Source organism: Heliangelus exortis, chromosome 28 (genome assembly GCF_036169615.1).
Source record: "Heliangelus exortis chromosome 28, bHelExo1.hap1, whole genome shotgun sequence".
Taxonomy (NCBI): domain Eukaryota; kingdom Metazoa; phylum Chordata; class Aves; order Apodiformes; family Trochilidae; genus Heliangelus; species Heliangelus exortis.
In genome coordinates this window covers 5,295,645-5,321,186 of record NC_092449.1, presented here as the reverse complement: position 1 = coordinate 5,321,186, position 25,542 = coordinate 5,295,645, and the positions used below count along the sequence as shown (strand labels likewise).

Here is a 25,542-nt window from a genome sequence, read left to right as displayed (position 1 = left end):
CAAAGCATATTACATTGGGGTCCTCTGTGTTGTGTCAGGATTTTAGTTAGTGGAAAGGAGTTTGGTTTAGGACTAAGGCAGAGCAGATTCAAGCATTTGTACCCTGGCCATGATGTGCAAGGTGACGCTGTTTGAGCGCCGATGACACGAGTGCTGCTAAAGTCAGAACTTAATTTAATACATTTATCTTTCCAGAAAACAAACTTTGCTGCTGGAAGTGTGGCACTAGCACACAATAGGGCTTTGGATGCTTCAGGACACTGCTAATGAGCTTCAGTGGCTCTCACCTGCAGGTCATCACTGTGACTCCAGCCCAGGTTCTTGGGGTTTAACAACTAAAGCCAAGGAAGGGGTGTTTGGCAAGCCCTTTGGAAACAGGGAGGAGGAGTGACCTGGGGACTAAATCACAACTTCATTGCTAACAGACTTAAAATGTAAGCCAGAGACTGTGCTCTCATAAAGACTTGGCTGGGAGTTACCTTACCTCATGGAGGCTGGGACAGGGACAGGCTGAGAGAGCAGCAGGACAGGACAGTCACCCAGGTTCTGCCTTAGAGATAAAGTCATCAGGATAGCAGCCATGCTGCTTTATTATGGAGGGTGTTAAGAACTGAATTTATATCAATATATGAGTTAGTGGCAAACATGCAAATCAGCTCATTAAAAGGGACAAGTGAAATGTCATACACAGAGCTCTGCAGAATTGGGTAGCTGTGTCCAGATTTGGTTCTCATTTATATTAAAACTGAATGTTGTGCTGGCAATAGAAATGGACCTCTGAGACCATGGTCATTATATTCACATCATCCCAGGGACCCATTTATGCTCTGGGTCTTCAGTATAATTGGTGATATGTCATTAACCACAGTGACTTCTCTCTATCCAGTATTTCTCCTCCTTTCCATCTCCAGATGAACTTTCCAAGCAATTGGAAATCTTAATGCTTTGGGGTTTTGACTGAATGAAAAGCTGAATTGTCAGTCAGAGGAAAGGGGGAAGAACCTCTGCTAGGCTTCTGCTTCCCTTCAGCATGCAGGAACATGACAAGACCCAGCTTGTCTAAGAGTTTAAGTGGTCTTGGTGGTGGAAGAGAAATGGATTATTTCTGCTAAACCCCAATGCAAGCAGTCTCAGGACATTAAAGCAGAAGCCAATGTCCTTTGCTCAGCCGTGCCATCTAGGGGGGATGAAGGCAGGCAGCCTGCAGCCACCTTCTTACATCATAGAAACACTAAAACCTTTTGTGTCTTGTGTGTTGTCTTCTGTTTGCTTAATAACTGGCTATAACAAACTTACTTTTTTCTTTTTTTTTTCCTTTTCACTTTTTTTAACATTCAGAGACATTTGGTAAGTTTGTTCAATTAAAAAAAAAGTCAAACAAAAAAACCCCAAACCTGCTAATGTCCAGATTTGTAACCCTTGCCCTTTAAACTAATTCCTTTGTAACAGCTTATTGAGAGGCATGCTATGCATTTCTTCTACTAACTCCTTCAGTAGGGATATTCTGCCCTCTTAATGAATTTCTGCAGGGGTATTGCAGGCTACAAAAATAAGAATAATCATCCTAATTAATCTATCTGTATAAAGAGATAACAGCTAAATATGAACCTCCTAACATTGGATAGATTTTTTTTTTTTTTTTTGTAACTTAGCAACAGTTGTCCTGGAATTCCCCAATTACACAATAGCTTGTATCCTGGAGCTGTGATAATTGTGTTCACACCTGCAGGTCTTGGAGTTTCACATCTAACAGGGTTATTGGTGTTTTCAGAAGGGAGAGGTTGGGGGTGCAGCAGTTTCAAATTGAAGCTGTAAATCACAGGTCATAGGCTGTGGGAAAGGGTTGAGCAAAGGAAAAGATTTTCCCCCCCCCCACTCCAAGATCATCTCTGGTCCCCTGAGAAGCCAGGAGCCTGTTTGCAGGGCTCACATCCCATTTCCTCCCTGTGCCAAGTCCCCTTTTGTTATTAGAGATGTAGCAATTGCAGCTGTCAGCCAGGATCCAGCCTGTTAAAATTGCAGAAGACCCTTGATGGTTGCCTTCTTGTTTAGAAGAGAAAGCTCTCTCCAGCCCTCAGGAGAGGAGCACAGCACACACATGTTCTCACACGTGCCCTGACAGAAGGTGGGGATGTGTTTTGTGTCATTACCATGGAAATGGGGACTTTTCCTCCTCTCCCTGTTTTTCAAGGCTTGGAGAATCTGTAGGCAGCTTGCTTGGGGGGGAAGTCAGAGGAAGGGTTGGTGGAAGAGCAGATCCCATCTTCTGTGACAGAGGGGGACACCTGCACATGGTGTTCTGCCTGGCACCCCCCTGGTCCTTTTTAATCCAGGAGCAAGTCCTCTAAGCTGCCTTTGCTTCTGCTGCTAAAGACTCATCTGGCCATCTGGGCTCATGCAGCCTCAAAATTTGCCCTCAATAGGCAGACTTACAGATCCTGGAAGGCTGTGGAAGGCACAGGAATAGTTTGCACATGGCATCTCAAAACCAGCTTTTCACTCAGAAAGTCAGCAGCCAGTGTGAGTTCTTCCTTAGCTTTCCTGCAAAGCTGATGCCAATATTCTGCCCTGGAGAGTTGTGGACCTCATGCACTGTCAGGGTGCCAGGCAAGGCAGCTATTTCACACAGGTACCTCCCCTCCACCACCATCAGCCTCTATCACATCTTACAGAACCTGTCAGAATTATTTCAGAAAAATTAATTTCTTTCAAATCTTCCTCTAGCACCACCCTGCTGCCCCCCTGTATTCAACATGAAGCTGGTTAGATGTGAAACTCCAGTAGTGAAAATCTACCATCTGTGTCCCTGCTGCCCTCCAAACTGCTGCTCTTTCCTTGCAAGTTACTTGATCTCATTTTGACTCAAATTCTGTCCCCTCCACCCCTGGTGAGGGGCAGCTTGCAAAACACATTTTGCTCCTCCCCTCTCTGTCCTGTGTGCCAGAGTTAGAGCTGGAAAGACCAAGGTGGCATTGCTTGGCTTTGCTCTCCAGGAGCACTGTCTCCAAGAGCTGCTGACAGCCAATTTCCAGGGGCAATGCTGATGCTTAGAGGGAACAGGGAATACCTAACCTGCAATGACACAAGAAGGTAATGGCTGCTGTTGGATCTGTGCTTACATAGCTCTCACTTCCAGCCTTTCTCTCCTGTCAATTAGAGGGAACCTTTGCAGGAAATTGCCAGGCTTAGCCAAGGCCAAAGAAGCTTTGTAGTGGTGGGTGATGTTGGGGTCTCTTCCCCTCCTCTTCCCATTAGCCTTGTTCCAGATTTGTGCCACAGATGGCAGATTTTCACTCCAGTTTTGAGACAGAAGGATGTATCAGAGGCTGTTTTTATTTCCACTGAGTTGAACTATAACCCTTTGCTGCTTAGTCTCTCTCGCTCGCTTTTTAAACCTTCCTGCCCATCTCCTGTGTGGAGCTCTGCCCAAGTCCACGCTCTCCCCACCTCTCTCTTTTCAAGTGCTGTCTCTCCAACCTTTGTCCTGAGAGCTAACCAGCCTGCTTTATTAACCTTAGCTAGTTCCTAACCCTAACTAGATGCTAACTTTTCTCTAGCAAATAGCCTAACCTCTTAACTAGAAGCTGAGTATAACTAGAATCTAATATCCTAACACTATAATGCCTCTCTTCTCTCATCTCCTTTGAAAAATAAAGGTGAACTGTAATCAGTATCTCTAAATTTTTACCTTCTATCCTGAAAATGGAGGATTGAACCGCAGCACAAGGACAAGCAGGGCTGGAGGATAAGGAGGGAAGGGGTTTTCTGGTGGTTAAGGCAGAAGATTGGCATGCAGGAGGCTTTGACTTCTGTTTCTGCCTCTGCCACGGAGTTTCCTCTGTGACCTTGGGCAAGTTGCTTCACCTCTGCCTCAGTTTCCCCATCTGTATAGTGGAGGTAATGCTACTGTACCTCAGTGGGGGAGAGGAGAGAGGGTAAGGCTGATATTTATCCCAGAATTGTGCTACTCAAGGCCTGGCTGGGACGTGCTGCAGAATGACAGCAGAGAAGCTCTCACTCTCCTCCCTAGGAAGAGGCCACACTTGTCAGTGCGGAATCTGCCCTGTTCTCAGGATTGGGGTAAAAACCAAGCAACCAAAATCCCTTCTTTGATAAGCTGTGTGACGAATTTGAATGCCACTGTGAGCAAAAGGACCTGCTGTCTTTTCAAAGGAAGATGGTTCCAACCTCAGGAGGTCAAATGAGGGGGCAGTAATTTTACCAACCACAGTGTCACTTCCCCTCATCTAGGAGACCTGCCTAGGCAGAGGACTCAGGTTAGGCACTGGACAGCTGCAGGGGGAGTTGAATAAAAATAACCTAAGGGAGATGCAGTCAACAGGGTGGTGTAGCAGGACTCTTCTCTCTCCATGCAGCCCCTCCTGCACTGGCAGGAGCCTCCCTAGGAGGCTTCCAAAGCAGGGCTTGAGGTAGCCCTTTCTCTAGATAGTATCCTGGCCTTCTTCAGTGCAGAGCATCAGGCTTCAGTCTCTGTGCTGAGCCACTGAAGGTCCTGATAAAGACACATTGAATTCCCTGCATATCTGTACCAGTAAGTGAAGTTTCTAACTGGGGAATTTGCTAGTGAAGGTGAGGATCAAACCTGCAACATGTGGTGCAAGGTACTTGGATGTCCCTTTCCCTCTCTGGGCTAACCTGGCCATACTGCCAACCCTTTTCCCCAGGAGTGATCAGGATAAATGCAGGTTCATCATATGCTCTGCAAGTAGCAAACAGTAATGTTAGGCAAGAGCTTGAACTTAAAGAATTCTTAGCAACAAAATGGAGCTAATCATAAGACTTTTCCAGCCAAGTGCAATGCAGGCTCTGGAAACAGCCACCTGAATTGGACTGCTTTAAAAAGGGCATCCCCTCCCTGAGCACCCTGAGCCCTCTTCATTCTGTCCCTATCACCTGAGGTAGAGCAGGAAGTTTCCTACTGGGAACTGTCTTCCTTGGCTCAGGTCCTTTTCCCACGGGCAGTCCAGGTGTTTGGGGTTTTACAGTCTTTTCACTTATTTTCTTTGTTTTCTTTGCAGAAGGTACACCGATCCGAGGTAAGACACCCCCAGCTCACTCACTCACCCACTCTCCAAACACTTCTCTCTCCACTCAGTTCCTGTTTCATTGACCTGTGCTCAATATAGATTGTTGTTGTTGTCGTTGTTTTGTTTTCTTGTCCTGCTTCACTTCTGGATATTTCTTTTTTATACCTGTCTTTATTTTATATATGGTTATAATGCCCCTTTTTGTTTGCTGGGTGCACTTGGTAACACTGATACTGTTACTCCAAGAACGTCTCAGGCTGTACTGCCTGAGATTTATGGCAGAGTTTTAAGAGCTAATCTCTCCAGGACTGTGAAGAACTGAAGTTTATCTTAAGCATTAGATGCTATCAAAGCTTGGTAAATACTTAATACCTTCTCTTCATTGGTGCAAAGTGCTCCCGAGCCACTGATGGTGGTGAAAGTTTTCTGGTGCTTTGTTAGTCAGATCTTCAGCACCTACCATCCCAGTGTACTCATTTGTTTGGCTTCAGAGCCTTCTTTCCCCTTCTCCCCACTCTCTTACCCCTAGGTTTTCCTAGGAAGGATACCTGTGGTAAGTAGCTTCTGCACTATCTCTTTAATGGAGTCAAAAAGCTTCTAGACCATAATCTGTCCTTGAAATTCAACGAGAACTGGGGATGCACCCCTTGGAAGACCCTGCTTTGGTTTTATCTACACTGGCAAGTTTCTAAGTCCATAATTCTCTGCTGGTAAAAGCAACAGGAGGTGCTGTAGGTGAGATTTACTTTTTCACACATCATCTTTATTGGCTCCTGACAAGTGCTGAAAACTCACTGACTACAGTATAATTTCCACTGTTGCATTCATCAGCAAAGCTGCAGTGATCAAGATGAAAGGGGTGAGTCCTTACTCCCCTGGCAAAGCTGCCTGCCTACAGTTCATGGATCTGCTCCTGCTCTGCAGTGTGGATTCATTTCCCCTTGATAATGTTCAGAGAAGCAATGCTTGTGAGCTGTGCAAAAAAAAAAAAAAAAAAAGCCTGGAACCAGTGGATTTGCCCAAATAAACAGAAATTTCTAGGAAAACTCACTGACCAGCTCTCTACCAATGACAGAGCATGCTCGAGCTGTAATTCAGTATGAAATATGCTCAGCTGGGGGCTCAGTGTGAAGCTCCACTCTGTTTGGTTTCTAATTCCTGTTAGGCTGAAAAAAACACAGATCTTCTCGAAATGAATCTAGTTTGGTCTAGTTTGGTTTAGTGGCTCGTGTGGGGCATTTTTTTTTTTTTTTTTTTTGAGTTTTTAATTCTATGTTCTGCCTTTGGGAGCTACCAGCCACAGTGGATACTGGTGGGATCTCACTCTTACACCCCATCCCTCTCACAAATACTCTCCCAGCCTCACGTCTTCCCACGCCGCATCCTTTCTCCCCCCTGCACACGGGGGAACATGAGCTCCGTGTCCTCATCTGAACACGGTGGTTTTTCCTTCCTGAAGAGGCTGTATCTGCAACCAACACTGATATCATTTGCACTTTTCCTTGTTAAGATATTGTCAACGCTGAGCTGGAATTGTTTGATTTTCATATTTAGGGTTGGTTTTCTGGTGGTTTTTTTTTCAGAGGTGGGAGTTAAGATTCTTACCACATGCGAGTTCTGTCCATATCTGTAGTATAATCTTGTACTCCTAATACATAAAACATTTGATAGCCTATTGAATTATTTATGTAGTATGTATTTTAACTGGAATTTTGTAGGGATAAAGCCTTCTGAGGTAAATGAGGCAATTTTCTTCCATGTAATTACATGCTGCATATCTCGGCATGTTTGCTTACAGGAACATTTAGTATGGGCTCTGGGTATATTTTTGTAGGCTGCAATAATGTTAAGGCTTAAGAAAAATCTTAATCCTTGTGGCCCAGTAGATGTAACCACCACAGGCAAGTTTGAAGTTCCAATGCAGTATTTACAGGGTTTTCCTTCGGGGAATATTCCCTATCAGTAGGGTGCTTTTTACCTTGCAAGCTACCTGTAAATCAGATATTTGGGCACAAAACAAAGGCAGTGGGGATAAAAATGCTCCAGAGATCCTGAGGAGTGTGTGACAACTTTTATGGTCACTGCTTCAAATCCAGTAAGGGGAAGTCAACTGCCTTTTGATAGATTTCTGGGGATCACAGTAATATGGATTATTGAAGTTGATTTTGTGAGTTCTGGTGCAGAACGTCTGCATTGCAGAAGCCACACAAGTTGGTACTTTGGCTGATGATTTCAGTAGGGAGAGTAACACTCAGTGGAGAGGGAGATATTACATTTTCTCTTCTTGCTGGGTTTGTGTCCAGCTGTGATGCTGAGCACTGCCATGAGCTGATCCTCCAGAGGGCTCAGCACTTCCAGAGCGGGTACAGCCAGGCAGGGTCCCAGCGTGCGGGAGACCGAGGGGAGGAGAAAGCGAAATGCTGAGGCTGTTTCTGTCTCTCCTGACAAAATGGTGATGATGATGGTGGCTCTGCTGCGCTCTTCTTCTCTCCTCCCAGGTGGCCTGCAGATCGAGAGCAGTGAGGAGACAGACCAGGGGAAGTACGAATGCGTCGCCAGCAACAGCGCCGGGGTGCGCTACTCCTCCCCTGCCAACCTTTACGTGAGAGGTAGGGAGCACCTGGGCTCACCACGCTGCCAGAGATCTCCCTTCCCGTGGCCTTTCCTTTGTCCCCAGCTCTTTGATTCAGTCCTGTCCCCAAGCTTAGGGGAAGTGTTAATGGGTTGGATGCTGAAGCTGCTGTGCTTGCTGAGCTCGTCACCATGGCTGGTGCCTCTGGGCTCATCCCGGAGAGGGGAGCAGCCGTATGTGGCTGTGTCACCCATGGTGAAGTCAAGTGGGACCCAGAGTGGGGTGCCCAAGGATCTGCCAGCATCAGCCCTCAGAGCCCAATGGGGAATAAACAGCTTCGGCTGCAAAGAGGCCATAATCCCCTTTTCTCCTGAAGGATCCCAGCTATTTGGAAGTTGGAAAGTTTCAGTTCTGCTGGTGTGGGGATGAGAGGAGGGGAGGACCCTCTCAACCCCCTCCACTGAGCTCTCTGTCCCCCAGATCTTAGCAGATTGCAGCACGAGGGTGCATTCTCACTTCTCTACTAAGTCCCAGCTGGTTTTCCCTTTGCCAGCAGTGCTTTGTCACTTGTTCCTTGGGCACGATCGCTGGCCGTGGGCACAGACTCACAGAAAGCTGGAGGGGGCCAGCAGACATCTCTGCCACAGTGACAGATCCCTTCACCCATGGAGCATGGGGAACAGATGACAGGGGGATTGGCCTCTGCTTGATGCCCCCTCGATGTTCTCACACCCAGCAGGGCAATAGCCTTTCTGCTTTCTTTGTTCTTTTAATCTCTCTGACCTCTAATATTTTGTGTGTAGCTTTGGTTTAATATCTCTCCACAGCTAAACCCTTTTGGTAATGAGAAAGCAGGGCTGGTCCTTCTCACTTTTTTAATAATGGAAAAAAAAAAAAAAAACAACAACCAAAAAAAAGAAAAATGCCATTGGGAGGAAAAAAGAAAAAGTTACATCCCAGCAAACTGTTCCCATTTCCATCCCATCGACAGAGGAAGCGCCTCCCACCTACACTCACGTTAAACTCTGCAGTCAAATGCAGAGCCATGCTCCTGTGTGCACTCCTTTCTCTCTCTCTTTCTCTCTCTCTTGTGTCTCACACTCACTAAATCACATGCACATGGAGAGAAGGCTTTTAATAATTTAATGTTTCCAAGCTAAATTTTTCAATAGCCTTTTGTGGCCAGCTGGAAAATTGTCACCTGTGCCCTGAAATGTTTTTTTTTTCTGGGAACAAAAATCTGGATCTGATACTAATTCAGGGCTTAATCTTTCACAAACAGCTTAGCTGGAATGTTTTGAGCTCTTTTTTACAAAAAAAGAAAAAAAAAAAAAAAAAAAAGTTGGGATTTTTCATGATTCTTTCATTTCTAAATTTCCTCTATCTTTCTGGCCACTCGGAAACTCCTCAGGAGACAAAGGTTGTAAGCATGGAGTTGCTTGTCTCCACACCTGGATAAGGCTGGGCTCCAGGTGGATTAGCCCTCTTTCTGTCCCCGTTAGCCTGTGTGTGCTGCCTGGGGACACAACCAGCACTGCCCAGCCGAGAGAGTGCAGAAATCACCGTGTAAGCAAGCTCGGCCTCTGGTTTGGGTGCTTTTCATGCTGTTTAATTCTTGTTTCTTGTGTGTTGATATCGTGGAAAGGTAACAAATTTCTGAAATGCGTTTGCTTTGGTGGGAGGGAAAATTCATGCACATTTTTCTTCCCTTTTTTTTTTTTTTTCCTTTTTTTTTTCTGTTTTGTTTTGTTTTAAAAGAGTCCTGAACACTCTTGTGTTTCCGATTGACTTGTTTCTCCCATAACATGCTTGTCTCTCTAGAGCACCTGGGATAGGAGTTGTAAGTTTTAACATTGCAAGGAAATGTTTTGGTTTGGTTTTTTTGCTTTTCTTTTCTTCTTCTAATCATTTCTTTTTTCCTTATTCAGTCCCATTGTGGAGTTAGTGGAAGCAGGGCCGGGTGTGGGGCTGGTGGGAGCACGGGCTGGGGGAGCGGATTTCCAGCTGGGGATCTCCTGGGGACCTTCTCTGCCAGGCACGGGTTCCGCTCCCCCTTCTCTAGAGAGCAGATGGACCTCAAGAAGTGAGAACTCCTTTCTGGGGTTGGCACCTCTGCCAGGTGCTGATTCTGAATTAGGATTGCTCACAGTCTGACCTCTGGTTGTTCTTAAACACAAGGTACCTAGCTGGATGGGAGGGGGAACGGTAGGAAGGCAAGAAAGAGGGTCGAGGGTCGTTACTATCTTCATTTTTTTTTTTTTTTTTTCCTTTTCATTTTGGTTAAGAGAAAAAAAAAATCAATTTGCAGCTGACAGCCTTGAGAAGGCCTTTTTTTACTCTCTCTGTGTTTCCCCTATTTTTCTCTTCTCCTCATGTCATTGTGTTCCGCATCAAACCCCCTTAACATCCCTCAGAGCTACGAGAAGGTTGGTGTGGTTTTTTTCTTTTTTACTTTCTTTACCCACATTTTTACATTCTTAAGAGAAAAAAAAAATTAAAAAAATAAATAATTAAAAAAAAAAACAATAAAGAGAAAAAGCAAGAAATCTTTAAGATGAGCGAGACCCGCCCGTTCCCGGGTCTCGCAGAGATGAGTTGAGTTGCATTGTGGGCCTCTCTATGCATCCTTTGGTAATGTTGCTGAGTTCTTGCACTTTTTTGTCGTCATGGTTACCTTGCCGTTTGGACATTGGGCCTGATGCATGATAGGAGAATGTAACAATCTTCTTTGCATGCCACTTTTAAAATTAATTATGAATTATTTTTTTTCTCGATATAAAGATGTATAGTTATTTTAATTTTTTTTTTTTAATGATTCTGGTTTCTTTGAAGTGGATTTACTTTCTCCGTTTTTTTGTTCTGTTGGGTTTTTTGCTTTCTCTTTTGAGTTCCTGTTTCTGGTTTGATTGGTTATGCTGTGCTGTAGTTTATTCCAAATGCATTGTGAGAAGCCAGTGTTCCTGCCCACCCGGTGGTAACTGAACTCCTCAATCCCTCCAGGAGGAAAGGAGTCACACAGCTCTAACGCCTGTCCATGGAAACCCTGCTATTTGGGACAAGCCTTTGTTTCTGGGGGGAGGGAGGGACCTGGGAAGTGGAAAAGATGGTAAGAAGCCAGGGTCTCATTCCAAGAGTTAGAGCAGACCCTGGGTCACGTTATTACTTAAATATTTCTTGGAGGTGTGGCTCTTGTTTCACATCCTGCACACAAAGAAAAGCCCTGATCCCTGCTCTGGAGGCCTTCCCCAGTGATGCACAACTGCCCAGTCTCCCCCAGTAACAACTAAGACACTGCCTACAGGAGCTGTTCTGCCCACTGTGGGCAAAGACAGAAAGCTTCCAGCTGTGCTCCTGAATCACACCCAATTGTCCTCCCTTGAGCTGCCTGGAGGGCCCCATCAGGCAGATGCCATCAGCAGAGCCGGGCAGGTCCCTTGGTCCATTCCTCCTCCTTGCAGTGGCAAAAGTGAAGGGCAGGCAGGCAGCCACCTTCTGCAGAGGGTGACTGGGTCTCATGGCTCTGCCTCTCCCCATTTACCCTCTTTCTTCCCTGTCACTCAACTGTTGGTGAACCTTGAAACCCAGCCAGGTCCAGAGAAGGTACAACCCTCCCTTCTAAAGGAGCTTGGAGAGAGAAATTCAGCAATGGTAAACACTGAGAGAGGCTGCTGGGACACATCTGGCAGCTGCTTCTCTGTTGTAAACAGCAACAAGAAATGATGAGTTGTATTCTTGCTGAAAATGCCTCTTTTCCTTCTTCTCATCTCCCTGTTTATCCCCATTAAGCATCTGTTGCCTCCCATGTGTGCACCCCGAGTGGGTGAGCCACATGGGACAGTGAACAGGTGGGGTTTTTGCAGTGTGTTAGTTGTACCAGTGGTGCTTGGTGCTTTTGCCCTTTGCAGAACTGAATGTCCTTCCTTGCCCTGTTTATGCATTTCCCTCTGTCCATCAGTCCTCACTACTCAATAATCTACCAAAGGAGTGGCTTTCCTAGTGTACAGGTATTAAAGCTGTGTGATTTTTGAGAAATCCAGTGCAGTATTGACACAGTATCTGTCTCTCTCTTTCTCTATCTCTCTCTTTCTCTCTGTCTGTCTTTCTCTTTTTCTTAAAATGCTGAGATTTCAGTGCTTGGACCCTCAATGCTGGTATTCTCCCCTTCCCCTTTCAAGTCTCTCCCCCTCTCCCCCTAGATACAAGGGTACCACTCCAAAATGCTGCACTGTTTATAACGTCTTTTCTGAAGTGGCCAGCTGTGGCTCTTCTAACCTGGATACCAACAACAGGCAAAAGATTTTCCCCAGCCCTATTTAAAGAATTTTTTTTAAAATGAAGGAAAAAAAGGCTTGTTCTATTTAAAAACAGCAATAGGGAAGGAATAGTATTGAAATAAGGTGTTCCCATCCCACCTCCCTCCTGCCTAGGACTAAAAGGTGATAGTCACTACCAATTCCAGCATTTTCCTTCATGAATAGGAGTTTCAGGATTTAGATGCAATTAAAAAGGGATTTACACACCATTGTTTTTATTTGTTTATTTTATCTTTTATAAAGTATTTCTAACATTTCCAAGCTGCACTGCTGCTAGAATCTCTTGTGATCTGAGAAGGTTTTAAGATTAAATTCTTCCTTAAGAGCCAATAAAAATAGTGATAATATAGCCAGCAATGAACTAAAGCTAAATTGGATGTAGTCAAGGCAGCCTGGAATGACACTGGGTGAGGAAATAGAGACTTGATACCTGGCTAAAAGAGCACAAAAGGATTTGCTAGAAGTTACAGGCATGGTCTTGAAATCATTGTTTAATGCTTTGTGTATTGTTACAGATAGATCATTCCAGGGTCCAGAACAACGAAGAGACTGCTAACAGGCAATTTCCAAGGTCAAATATAGAAATATATTTATGGAGACCCACAAAAGCAGATGAGACATAAGTGAAAGAAGTTTTGCCAACATCTTAGGGTGTCCAAAAGTTTCTGGGCTGAGCCAGTTGTCCAGATTTCACCTGTAGACAATTCAAGAATGTTCTAGCAGGAAAGTCAGCACGCCTTAAGATGGAGATGCTGATTGTTCTAGGATCTATAAAACTCACCTGGCTTTCACAAGCCTCTTTGGATGCTTTTCTGCATCCCTGGGGACACAAATACTGTCACATTTCTGGGCCATAAGTGGTTGCAGGATGGGACAGGTTCCTCTGTATCACGAGATGTCTCTCTTGGAGGTGATGTTTGGGAGCTCCCCACCTCTCCTTGCCCAGCTCCTTGCTGAGCAGAGGGGAGGTTGGTGTGGGAGCCTGGCAGGTCTCACAGGTGATCAGAAAGTGAATGGCTGTGGGCAGCAGAGAGCTGCATGGATGGCTTCAGCTAGGATGGAAGCAAAACTTTTTTGGCCTTGAATCTTGCACAAAAGGGCTGAGATTCTTGCTCCACTTCAGTGGAGAAAACCAGGTTGAACCACTCATACCTGATGGTACTTTTCTCCAAGAATCAATAAATCCAGGCTCTCCAGAGGGGGCCAATGTCTGCGTGCCCAGGATCTACGGCCACAGCTGGTTTGCTTCCTTAAAACTTTGTAGCTCTCCTCTTTATTTTGAAAGCTTCAGGCTTCCAGCCCTGGCTTTTTTTTTGATCCAAATAGCCAGCTGCTTGGCTCCAGCTAGAGCACTCAGCCTCTCCACCTGCCCTTCCATGTTAAAAAGGGAAAGGAAGAAGAACCAGCACAGCCCAAAGCTGGGTGGGCTGTGCTTCAGCAACCTCTGAGTCTGCAGAGCTGCTGCTGGTGGTACAGGACAAAATTGTCACAGCTGAATTTCCCAGAATTCAAACCTTTTACCTGATTTCAAACCTCCCCTATCAAGAGTTACAAAAAGTAGCAGTTGTGGTGCTGCAGGGATAATCCTTTTTCCCCTTCTTGTTGCTCTGCTCTTTCCAAGCCCAGGGAGGTTTATGTGGTTCTGGAAGCATTTTTAACAGAGCACTCCCTGTGCCTGCTTAGGCCTCTTCTGCTGCAGGAGTCAAGTGCAGTGCTTAGTCACCCAAAATCAGGTTCTGCAGCCCAGATCCTGCTGAGAACATTGCAAATCTTTTTTTCAAGACTTTCTGGAAAACCTCAACTCATTGCCAGACAAAATGAAAACAGGCCAGGGCTAAACACCTACTAGCAAAACTAGTTGAAATCAATTAAAATAAAAACCATAGAAAAGGCAGAACTAGCGTGCCAAGGACCTCAGGAAATAAAGCTTCAAAACACATTAAAATGTGACTAATTTAACAAATAATTTAGCCTGTAGCCTGCTCCTGGGTTCAGTTTGGCTCATGTGTCATTTGACTGTCAAACCAGAGCTGCTGGTTGCTCAGTCCCATCCCTCAACAGACAAGTGGAACTTTGCTTTCAATGCCATTTAGAGGTTAGAAGGAAATAATTTCACTTGCACTGTAGATTTAACAAATAGCCACAAGGTCAAAACAATCACTGATATTTTTAAATGTAGGAATTTTAATAGCTTTTTAGACTAGCATTGATAAATGTCTTTAATGGAAAAGGAAGGAGGCAGAACCACAGCTAGTTTGTACAGCTGCCCCCCGCAGTGCTGATTTCCAGGCACTGGAGTTAGGGAGGGAGGGTTTTGGGATAATTTTGAAGGGTTTTGTTAGCACTTCCATGGGTGGGGGAGTGCCCTGTCCCTGTCTGGGGTGTCCTCAGCTCTGAAATTCTAGTTCAAAATCAAACAAAGCAAACAAACAACTTTGCTGTGTTTCTGCAGAAGGATTTCTCAAGGGTATCAGGAAATGGAAATGGATACAAAAAGCCACCCCCCCAAAAAAATACAAAACAAAAAATCAAAACTATATATATATATATATGCATATACCTATATGTATATTTCTCTACAGAGGGCACTTTGCAGGAACACTGTGCTGTACTGATCTCGAAATCTCTGCCTGCCTGTGTCTCTTACACCTTTTGCATCGCTGTTCTCTTTGTTTTAGGGGAAAAAAAAATTAGATTACACCTTGTCAAATTAAAATAACAAAACTAAAATAGTGAAGTCTGTGTTTAATATTACAGAGCTGCTTGAAAAACAATTGGGTTCAGAGTATTTTATATACAATCCTGTAAAAAGGAAAAAAAAAAAGAAACAAACCAAAAGAAGGAAAAAGAATTACAAAAGACCAGAGATGTTCAACCAGCCTGTCACTCACCTAATGTGGCTTTTTAAGTGGAAAAGTAACAATGATTGGGAAGGTAATGGATTTCCTCCAGACCGAATCCAAGCCTTGGTCTCATTCTTTATTTATCTGCCTTTTGACTTATTCATGTTTTATTTACCATGAAGGAAATTAGGCAGGAGATGGGCACGAGGAGGGAAGTATCTCGTCCTCTGGAGGGACGGAGGTGGGAAATCCAAACGCCAACAGCGATTGGAATGGGAGAGAGGGAGAAGGCAGCTGCACGGACAGCACAGGGGCAGGGACTGACCACCTTTTGGGAGGGGAGGACAGGTGTAATCTAAGCTTCACTACTAATGTAGAGGCTGCACATTATTTTGGCACCCTTTCCCCTACCCCCTCCTCATTTTGGAGCAAGACGGAATGACTCCTGTCTCACCAAAATGGCCAATAATGTCCGCCTTCTCACCTCATTTGGAGCAGCAGCTTGCTGAGTGTCAAAATGTTTAATACCATTTGGTTTTGTTCGGTGCTTTCAACCAGTCACTTCACTTTCTTTCGTTTCCTTTTTCAATTGATTTCTTCTTGAAGATATAAAATCTGTTTATCTTTTAGTTGGTTTAATGTGAATCGGGGTTTGAAGTGACGGGTTCTTGTCAAGTACGTTCTCCTTCCCCCACCTCTCTCCTCCTCCAAGATTTTTCTTCCTGAGCTAATCTGGAAGGGACTTAAAAAATGGAACCGGTGGGTTTCCTCAGTACAAACCACTTGGTTGGTCCTCAGATTTCTCTCACTAACAGCATCCTGGGAACACATTTTAAGGACGGATTCTGGTGTTGCAAAAGTCAACCCTGGATCTCCCAGTGTCTCTTCCGATCAGGTCTGTAAAATCTGTCCCTTTCAAAACTGTCTCTCACCTCATGAACCCCAGCTCTCTTTTTCACTTGAGTGGTGGTGGGGAACCTTACTGATGTTGATTGGTACCTTCTTGGTGGAAAGAATACTGCATCAAAAATGCCACTCACAGAACACAAACTGGGTGAACCTCTCTGCATCCGTGAGCAGCAACAAAACCAATTGGCTTTTTCAAGGGTGTGAAAAGTTACAGATTTGTTCAGCTTCTAAGGAAAGTTAAGCAGAACTTGGGGGTGCCTGTGTGAAATCCAATGGACAATATGAAACAGACTCATTACTAACTGCACTTAAATCTTTCTGTGCCTCAGACCTAGCTTTTCCGCACTGAATTTGTCTTGCATCACAAATACCCAGTTCTAAAATCGGATTCTATTAGTAACAAGTTGTATCCTTGTTTGGAAAAAAAAAAAAAAAAAAAGCGCTCCTGAGAGTTTTTTGGCCATTGAAAATGTCTGTCTGTGTGTGCCTGCTTGTGTGTGGATATGGGGAGATGTTGCACATGGAGCATGCACATCTGTGTACGCATGCGAGGTCGGCTTCGTAAAACAGGTCTGACAAAGCTGTCATGGAAACCAAACATCCCTGAAACTCAGCGAAGGTGCTTCTCAAAACCAGAAGGTGGTAAAAGCAGTAGAAAAGTAAAATCTGTAAAAGGATTAGATAAGTAAAATTGGTAAAAGGATTAGTATTAGAGCCCTGACTGCCCCATCCCAATTTTTCCTTTCCAGAGAGGGCGGTTCTTTTTTCTCTGCTCCTTTGAGTCTGTTGGGTGGGAAAACAGAAGAAATCTCTTCACTGCATTTTTACATGTAAAATTTCACTCTCTCAGCTGCTCTGTGTGAAACCCAGCTGGACCCAGAGCTGAAATTGTTCTTGATTCAAGCTATAGCTGTACTTCAAGCTTTTTTCCCATTGCCACTTCTCCTCCTAGGCCCTGACCTAAACACAGACCCAAGATTCTCAGCTTGACAAATCTCATGTCAACAGTCAAATCAGAATGATATGGCAATTAAAATAAACAGGAGCATTACTGTTCTTGATATCCAGAGACAAGCCCTCTAAGTATTCCCTGTTCCAGTAAATGTGGTTGTCACAGCCCTGAGCAATGGCAGGGATGTATCTAGGGATTTGCTGAGGTCTCCAGCATTTAATGTTGGAGTTATTTTTTGCATCCTAGACTGGTGAGTGAATGTTTGTGTATTTGTGCACACGCAGGACTGTGCAGCTTTTTTTAAACCAGGATGCACTAGAGAAGGGCTGCTGCCTCTTTTGGTCTTGCCTTAGCCTGCCACTCACCCAAATCCAAATTCTCCCTTTTTTTGCAGAATGGCACCCAGATGTGCTGGCTGTTTCCCATTAGTTAAGTGTGAGAAATGTCACTGAAACAGCGAAAAAGTAGTGCTGCCCTGACACCCTGTGAAGCTGACTGAAACCCTTGGGTGATGGGAAGAGGGTGGGCAGAATTGCTTTGTGGCTCTTTGGGAGCATGCCCTGCATGGCTCCGTGGCCCTGAGTTGTGTTTTGTGAGTGGATCTCTTCCCTGCCCTGCCCAAAAGCACCCAGACAGCAGCAGTCTCTTCCCTTCAGACTCCGATTCTCAGTGCTCCATCGTACATCAAATGATGCTTTTCAGTTATTAAATTATGGTTTGTTCTTCCTTTTTCTTTTATTCTTTTTTTTTTGTTCTTCTTCTGTTTGGTTTGGTCTTTTTTCCCTTTCAGTTTGGTTTTATTTCTTTGTGATTAAGCCTCGGTTTGAATTAATTGTCTTGTTCTGTTTCCATGACAACTCAGTGTTTGCATCCCACCTGCTGTTGTTTGTTGCTGTTGATGCTGTTTGCTGACCGGATCTTGTCCGGTATATGTCTCCCCATTCCTCCTCACCTCTTCCCACTTTGCCTCCCCTCTCCAGAAGATTACATATCAGCCCCTCCTCAAAAGAGTCATCCCCACCCCAAATCTGTCTGCATGTTGACCCCACTTGTTTCTTTTCAAGTTCTCTCCATCTTGTCTCAGATTGTGACCGGTGTGGTTTCACGGGGCTCCATTTTCTGAAACCTGGTACCTCCTGAAGCAGGCAGTGGAGAGGATGGAGTAGGCAACAGGGAGCTACCTCCGTGTCTAAGGCTGAAAGTCTTCCAGAGTGGTGCAAGGAGGAGCAAGGAGCATGTTGCCTGCTCTCCTGAGCCACTGTTCTGCCTGAGCTTGTGCAAATGGTCTCCTTACACCTTTCTTTAAGCAGAAATTCATCTTCTAGTGCTAGTGTCCAGGTGAGTTTGCAGTCTCACCCTCCATACTCCAGTCGTTTCCCCAGCTACCTGGAAGGGGAGAGCACGCTGTCCTTTCTCTTTGCAAATCCATGCATGCAGGAATTCTCCCCAGACATCTCTGAGCTCCTGGTGCCACAAATCTGGAAGTTTTCTCTTCCCTGCCTCAGTATTGGTTCCTGGGCACTGGTAACCATGCAGAAAAGGATCTGATGGGAAGGGCATGGTTTTCTGTGAACGCATCTCCTTGTCAGCTTGCAGGAGGAAGCAGAGGCTGGAATTGGCTTTTGTTCACCAAAGCCCCAACTAAATGGAAAACAGCCTCTTCTGGCAGTGCCCTTCCCAGCTGAAAAGATCCATAACGCTGAGTGGCAGCCGGGGAAGTGAACTCGAAGATAGATATTCAGAATCCCAAGACATCAGGTCTGGGGAACATCTGAAGGCACTGGGACTTGGGAAGAGGGATGGCAGGCTAAGCTTGGAATGTCTTCTGCATTGCTTTTGCATGGATGCAGTTGCCACTGGTTTTTTTTAGAGATTCCTCAGAACAGGACAGCAGGAGATCTACTTTTCAGGCCCCCAGCACTTGTACCTCTCCTGTCCCTCCTGCTCACCCTACCTGAGGGGGGGGTTTGCTGCATGGCTGTCTCTGAAGCTGGAAGACTCCCTCTCTCCTTTTCTCCTGAGGCTGCTGCTGTGCCTGCATCTTCTCGGGGTCCATATCCTTTTGTCCTTGCCTGCAGGATGGGACTTTGCCCTCAGCTCCCTCCCTAGGGCCTCTCTGATCCACTGAGTTTCTCCTTTGTCCATTCTCCTGCTTTCTCCCCTCAGGAAGAGCAGCACTTAGCTCAGCTAGCCAGCCAGCCCAGTTAGTTCAGAAAATGGAGCCAAGGAAACCTCACCCTCCCCTTTGCGTCCATGTTCTTACTGTGTAAGGTCTGGAAGCTGCATCCACCTCTCTGCTAAGGAGATGCACAGAACATGTCACTGTTTTCTCAACGTTAAATTTTCATTACCTTGTTTTTCTTATTAATTCTATTCTATTTATTATTCCGCCAGGGCTGAGATGTGACAATGTGAGCCACCACATTGGGTCACATCAGCTAGAAAAAGTATGCAGCATTAAAGTGGGTTTCCCCCTCCCCTCCCTCTCTTTCTCTCTCTTCTTTCTCCCTTCCCCTCCTTGTTCTCCTTCTCCTTTGTCTTCCTTTCTTTCTCTGTCGTTCTCTTTCTATTCAGTATCCATGTGGGCATTTGCTAGCCGCCCATAAATGATATTTCTCTGCATTTTACTCTCTCTCTTTCTATCTTTTTTCTCTCTCTCTTTTTTACCTATTTTGCATGATGTTTGTGACTCTGAGAGCTGCATCTATCGATGGAACCGTGTCAGATCTTAAAGAGGCTTTGTTAGGGTTTCTATACCCGAAAACCACAAAAATTTCATTAGAGTTTCTCATCTTTTCCACACTTCTTCTCTCTCCAGGGGGACTGCCTCCCCCTGGACAGTTCTCACACGCAGACACTTCACTAAATTCTGTCCTGCCTGGAGGACTCCCTCTCCTCCCTTTTTAAAATATTTTTGCCTTTTTCATTTTTCGAGTGGTGTCTGTCAGGTATCTGGGGATGTGACACTTCTCTCTTTGTTGAATTCTCTGGGTCCAACAAGATAAAACCTCGAGAAGTTTCCATCTCCATCCCAACCTTCTCCTCACCACCCCCCCACCTCTGCCTCACCCCTTGGCTGGAGAGCACCCGGTGGGAGATCTCTGGAGACGGAGGCTCCTGGCCCATCCCAGGCCGTGGTGGTGGAGGGGCTGTTTGGTTTTGAGGTGGGGGAAGGTGATGGGGGGAGCAGATTCCACTGGAAAAGGGGAGGAGCAGGTTTCCTGGGGCATGGAGCGGGGAGCTGGGGGCCCCAGTGGCTGTGGAGGAGATTTTTTCGACGCTCGCCATGCCAGCTCTTGCCAGTAAAGATGAGAAATTGCTAATAAATTTTTGTGTATTTATCTGTGCTGTGATGGGTCTAATCTTGATCAATGGAACCCTGTTGCTATGAAATATCGCTTTTATGTCTATATTCTATATATTGTTTGTGAAGTACAAATTTCTTTGAAGTTCAGTTTTTTTGGTTTTTTTATTTTTTAATTTTTCCGTTTTTCGTTTTGTTTTTTAATGAAGGAAGCAAATAAATGATGACAAACCCCGTCTATATTTAAATTATCTTTTGCTCTTTTTTCTTTTTCTCCCCTTTCTTCTTCTTCCTTTCCTTTTCATTTTTTTTTTTTTTTTTTTTCCTTTTTTTTTTGTTTTATTTTGTTTTGTGCTTTGTTTGGCTTTTGGATTTGGTTTTTTTTTTCCTGTTTCGTTTTGTTTTTTTTTTTTTGTTACCTCTGTGCGTCTCGTCCGCAGTTCGCCGTGTGGCCCCTCGCTTCTCCATCCTGCCCGTCAGCCACGAAATCATGCCCGGTGGCAACGTCAACATCACCTGCGTGGCCGTGGGGTCCCCCATGCCCTACGTCAAGTGGATGCAGGGAGCAGAGGACCTGACCCCTGAAGATGACATGCCCGTGGGCCGTAACGTCTTGGAGCTCACGGATGTCAAGGACTCAGCCAACTACACCTGCGTGGCCATGTCCAGCCTGGGAGTCATCGAAGCCGTTGCTCAGATCACGGTGAAATGTAAGAGAGTGTGAGCACCCCCTGCGTGAGCGAGTGCGTGGGGTCCCTGGCTGCAGGAGCTGCTGCATGGGTGCAGAGGTGTGCGAGGCACCTGCTGGCTGCACGAGGCTAAAGGGAGCGTCCGAGCGGGCGTGCGAAGCGAGCGTGGGCCACGTGTCGTGGTCGTGCATGTGAGCAGCTGTGGGTAACGTGGTCCTGCCCGCCAGCTGCACGAGTGGGAATGGCACTCTCTGGGTCCCTGTGTCTGCTGGTGGCTTTGTGTGTCTGCACGGGGTGAGGCTGTGGCTGGCTGAGCTGCACGTGAGGAGGACACAACTGATGCATGTAAAAAGGTGTTTGTGCATGAGTGTGTGGGTGCACAGGAGATGGAGCATCGTGGCTGTATGGGCATGTGGGTGCCTGGCTGCATGTGTGTCAGTCCCTGTTGTTGCAAGCCTGGGCGTGGGTATGTGAGCATGAGCAGGGAGACAAACTTGTGCACCACGAGTGCAACGTGCTGGGATCTGTGCATGCATCTGCAGGGATCCCACACCCAAAGAAATGCAGAGTGAAGGGGGAAGCTGATGGCTTGAGATCTTTCCTCGCTTTAGAACTGAGCTGTTTGTTATGAAGAAAACTGCTTCAAAGCCCTGCATGCTTGTTTCTGTCCTGGCGTACAAGGCTGGCTGGGCAGTTTGCAAGGAGCCTTGGATGGCTTGAAGCCTGCATGCCAGCCTGTTCCAAGGTTAGAGATTCAGCCAAGGCCCTGAGGATCTCTGGCATGTGTGCCCTTGCAGTAGAGCCTAGTTCCAGCATCTTAGTGGCCGTTGTTGCCTCAGCAAGAAGGGGAATAATCCCAGCTTCCAGCTAGCAATTCCCAAGAGGAGCACGGGTGCAATCTTCAATCTATTCTGTCCTCAGCAGGGGAGTATTAAAACCCAAGCGGGATGCCCCTGTGGTTGGGTGAGTGTAGAGCTCTTTGTATGAGCTGGTGTCTGCTCGGAGTGCTGGCGTTGCCCACGAGGGATCTGGGGGGAGAGAGGGTGGGAAGGGATGCAGGGAGGGTGGGGGAGAAGAGGAGAAATACTTTGGAGAAGGGGAGGGCTAGAGAAGAAGAATCCTTGTTGTGTCAGTGCATCTGACTGAGAAAGGTGTGACAGCAGAAATGAGTTTGGACTAGTGAGTCTTGACATGAGGCTCATCCCGAGCTTTGCTCAGGGAGTGGGCTCACATGCCAGCAGGAGGATGCCTGGGGCTGGACTGAGATGCTCTTTATTTTCCTGAGGATTTTCTTCCTTTGCCTTTTTCCCTGTCTTACCCTATCAAGAAGCTGCTATGTAAGATACATTGTTTCTGCTTCCAAGTATCCTATCAGATGAGGAATCATGCCCTGCTGGTACATTCTGCCTTTTGTCATTTTATTTGTACTCTGTTCCCCCTTATGTTCCTGCGTGTAAGCATCTGCAGTCTTTCCCAGGCAGAAGATGAAAGGAGAAGTTAAGAGCTTTAGAGGTGCTCAAGTCTAGAGAAAGCGTGGAGTGAGGAAAACATGTACAGCTTGCTGTGAAAGGTGTCTGACATTTAGCGTGCAGCCTCCCGCGAGCTCCAAAGGGAGCTTCTGGATGAGGGACAGGGGACGTGTGTTAATGCACGTTTGTGACTTAAGAGGAAGCACTCCAAGTATTGACAGAGGGTTTTTCCTTTTGTTCTGGAGAGCGCAGTCTGTGCTCTATGGGTCCCTGCACACAAAACATGGAGAGGCTGAGCAGTGCTGGGGCCAGGGCTCAGAAGATGTGGTTGTGTGCTCGGAAGGAGCTCCTGCCAAGCTGCTGTTTCCTCACTGCCATGGAAGCTGACAGCCGTGCAGCTGAAGTCTGTGCTAAGGGTTCCAGATGTTTAGCTGAACACTTTTCCTTTTGATGGAGCAGTTTAAGGAGGATAATAGAGTGTATAACTAGGTTGATAATATTTCAGCAGCACTTTACTGAACTGCTGCGCTGTGATTGGGACTGTGCCTCTGGCTCCTACAGCCCTGACTACCCCAATTAGGCACCATTTCAGCATGTGTGATGTGGTTTTTTATTTTTAAATGTCTGTTCTTCCTGATTCTCAGCACTCCCCAAGGCTCCTGGGACACCAGTGGTGACAGAGACAACAGCAACAAGTATCACCATCACCTGGGACTCTGGGAATCCAGACCCTGTGTCCTACTATGTCATTGAATACAAGTCTAAAAGCCAGGATGGACCATACCAGATCAAAGAGGACATCACCACCACACGCTACAGTATTGGGGGGCTCAGCCCCAACTCTGAGTATGAGATCTGGGTCTCTGCAGTCAACAGCATCGGGCAGGGACCTCCCAGTGAGTCAGTGGTCACTCGAACTGGGGAACAAGCTCCTGCCAGTGCCCCCCGTAACGTGCAGGGACGAATGCTGAGCAGCACCACCATGATCATCCAGTGGGAGGAACCAGTGGAGCCCAACGGGCAGATCCGTGGCTATCGTGTCTATTACACCATGGAGCCTGATCAACCTGTCAGCAACTGGCAGAAGCACAATGTGGATGACAGCCTCCTGACCACGGTGGGCAGCCTTCTTGAGGATGAAACCTACACAGTCCGGGTCCTGGCCTTCACCTCCGTGGGAGATGGGCCTCTTTCTGACCCCATCCAGGTTAAGACGCAGCAAGGAGGTGAGCACCCAACCTTGGATGTGCTGGGCTGCAAGAGCCGTGGGTGCTTTGTCACCAGAGCATTTTTGTTATTGATTCAGTTTGGTTAAAATAGAAGTAACCTTCAGGGACAAAGCTTGGGCCAGTGGCTGAAGCCAGAGGGACTGATGCATGATTTCTGATCTGTTTCTTCTCGGAAAGGTTGTTGCTTAAATGAGTGAGGCAAGCAATTACAGAAAGAGAATCCATTTCTGCTGTACCATGCTTCAAAGTGAGATTATCTTACTGCTTTCAGTTTATAAATGTCTTTAATAGACCTAAAAATGTTCACTGCCCAGGCAGTGGTGAAGCTTAACTCTATTCTTAAAGTACCCAGAAATTACTTTCTCCAAGATGAGTGGAAAATGAGCCTTATTTTGCCTTTTTCTAAAAGGGGAGTAAAACAAAGCCCTTGTTGTCACAGCAGATGTGTTGAGCTGAGAAGAAAAGCTGGTTTGTCACAGGTTGTCATCCACTATGTATTTGGGTGCTCTGCTTACGGTGTGGGGTGCTGGAGAGGAAACCCTGTGTCCTAAATGGGCTGCCCCACTCTGCTTCCAGAATCTTCTAACACTGGGGATTAGTGGGATGGGTGGCATCCTGTACTGCCAAGTAAAGGCATTTCATTCAGTGGAACTCTTCCATCTCCAGCAGCTCTGGACATGCTCTAGATCTGCAGAGAGATTTAACCCTTCACATCTTTAAAGGAAGGGCCTGCCTGCTCTGCAGTGGGGCACTTCGCTGCTGCTGTGCTTTTGACACTCTTTTTGAAGAAAACAGGGGTAGGAGTCTTCTAATTAGCTGAGTTAATGGGGTTTCTCCTGTCTCTCCTCTGCCCCATCGGCTCCTTCTCTGTGTCAGTTCCCGGGCAGCCGATGAACTTCCGAGCAGAAGCCAAGACAGAGACAAGCATCATCTTGTCATGGAGCCCTCCCCGCCAGGAGATCATAGTGAAGTATGAGCTCCTCTATAAGGAAGCAGACCACGGCAAGGAGGTGAGTCTGGAGAGGAGCAACACAAAGGGCTGGTGCCCCAAGGAGCATCCCACTCCCTCCGTTCCTTACGGTGACCGAGAGAGGGGAGCAGGGCAGGTGTCTGTGGGCAGGGCTCGCCTCTGCTCCTTTTTGTTTGGTTTTATGGTTTTTGTTTGTATTTTTTTTCTTCCCCGTTGCCCATCCCAGATGCCAAGGACCTTTGATCCAACCACCTCCTTCACTGTGGAAGGCCTGAAGCCCAACACTGAGTATGTCTTCCGGCTGGCAGCCCGCTCGGCTCTGGGCCTGGGGGCCTTCACCCCGGAGGTCAGAGAGCGCACCTTGCAGTCTAGTAGGTGTCTCTCCTTTTCCCACCCTTCTCTGAGGGGAAGACAGTCAGGGAGCCAGAGATGGTGGGCACAGGGGTATGGAGCTGTGGGGTGGATGTTGGCAGCACCATGGCCTTTTGCACGCTTGGGGGTTCCTCTGCGGGGAGGTGGGTGGTGGTGGGGACCCCTCTGGGACCTGCTGCCTTCTCCCTTTGCTTGCCCCAAGTAGTTGAGATGATGGGAACCAGGAGTGGGGCTGGTGCCCGCTTTTTGGGGGCTGGAGGGTGGGGGGAGGAGATGGGAGGCCAGACAGTGACATCCACTTGGTGGGATGGGGAGCAGATAAAGAATTTGTGGAGGGGCCATGCTGGCCCTTGGTGCTGAGCATGCTCAGGGAGGACAGCAGAAGCCCACCCCCACGCAGCAGCTTGCTTGCCCACCAGCAGAAACCCAGCAGCAGCTGCTTGGAAGGGGGGCACAAGCAGTGGACTGAGGAGAGAGTGAGGGAATGGGGAGGAAGAGGAGAAGGGAAGGTGGCAAAATCAGAAGTCCCAACGTTTTCACCAGCCCTTGGGAAAGCAATCCTCATGCTCTTTTCCATGAGTGACTTCATAGCCATAGGGAGGAAAGCTGCTGGGAATGGTCCCGTTTGGGCTCTGTCAGAGAGGAAGAGAGGAGTCATGTGGAAGCTACTGGGGGAGGGAAGGGGAGGGGATATTAATGACACCAGGATGGAGCGTATGCAACCAAAATGTGCTGGTTTTAGTTTAATGGATTGTCTCCCTTCACTGTTGCCCTGGGGACAATAACCCTGGATGGCAATATTTCAACCTGGGCTTTTCACAGATCTTCGCTTTTAAATGAGGTGTTTTTTCACTGCATGAGTGGCTGTGGCA

General features: G+C 46.6%; 1 protein-coding gene across 22 annotated transcripts in view; it reads left to right on the top strand.

Moving 5' to 3' along the window:
* The window catches only part of PTPRS (protein tyrosine phosphatase receptor type S), a 156,473-nt gene that overhangs the window by 89,209 nt on the left and 41,722 nt on the right, over nucleotides 1-25,542 (top strand). For 14 of the 22 annotated variants that reach the window (XM_071727897.1, XM_071727903.1, XM_071727901.1 and 11 more), the window contains 6 exons: nucleotides 5,040-5,057; nucleotides 7,547-7,657; nucleotides 20,382-20,651; nucleotides 22,744-23,325; nucleotides 24,205-24,338; nucleotides 24,525-24,669. In XM_071727897.1, coding sequence (XP_071583998.1) covers nucleotides 5,040-5,057; nucleotides 7,547-7,657; nucleotides 20,382-20,651; nucleotides 22,744-23,325; nucleotides 24,205-24,338; nucleotides 24,525-24,669 — 1,260 coding nt within the window. The remainder of the gene's footprint in view (nucleotides 1-5,039; nucleotides 5,058-7,546; nucleotides 7,658-20,381; nucleotides 20,652-22,743; nucleotides 23,326-24,204; nucleotides 24,339-24,524; nucleotides 24,670-25,542) is intronic. The other 8 variants (XM_071727895.1, XM_071727909.1, XM_071727906.1 and 5 more) reach the window with 1 other exon arrangement.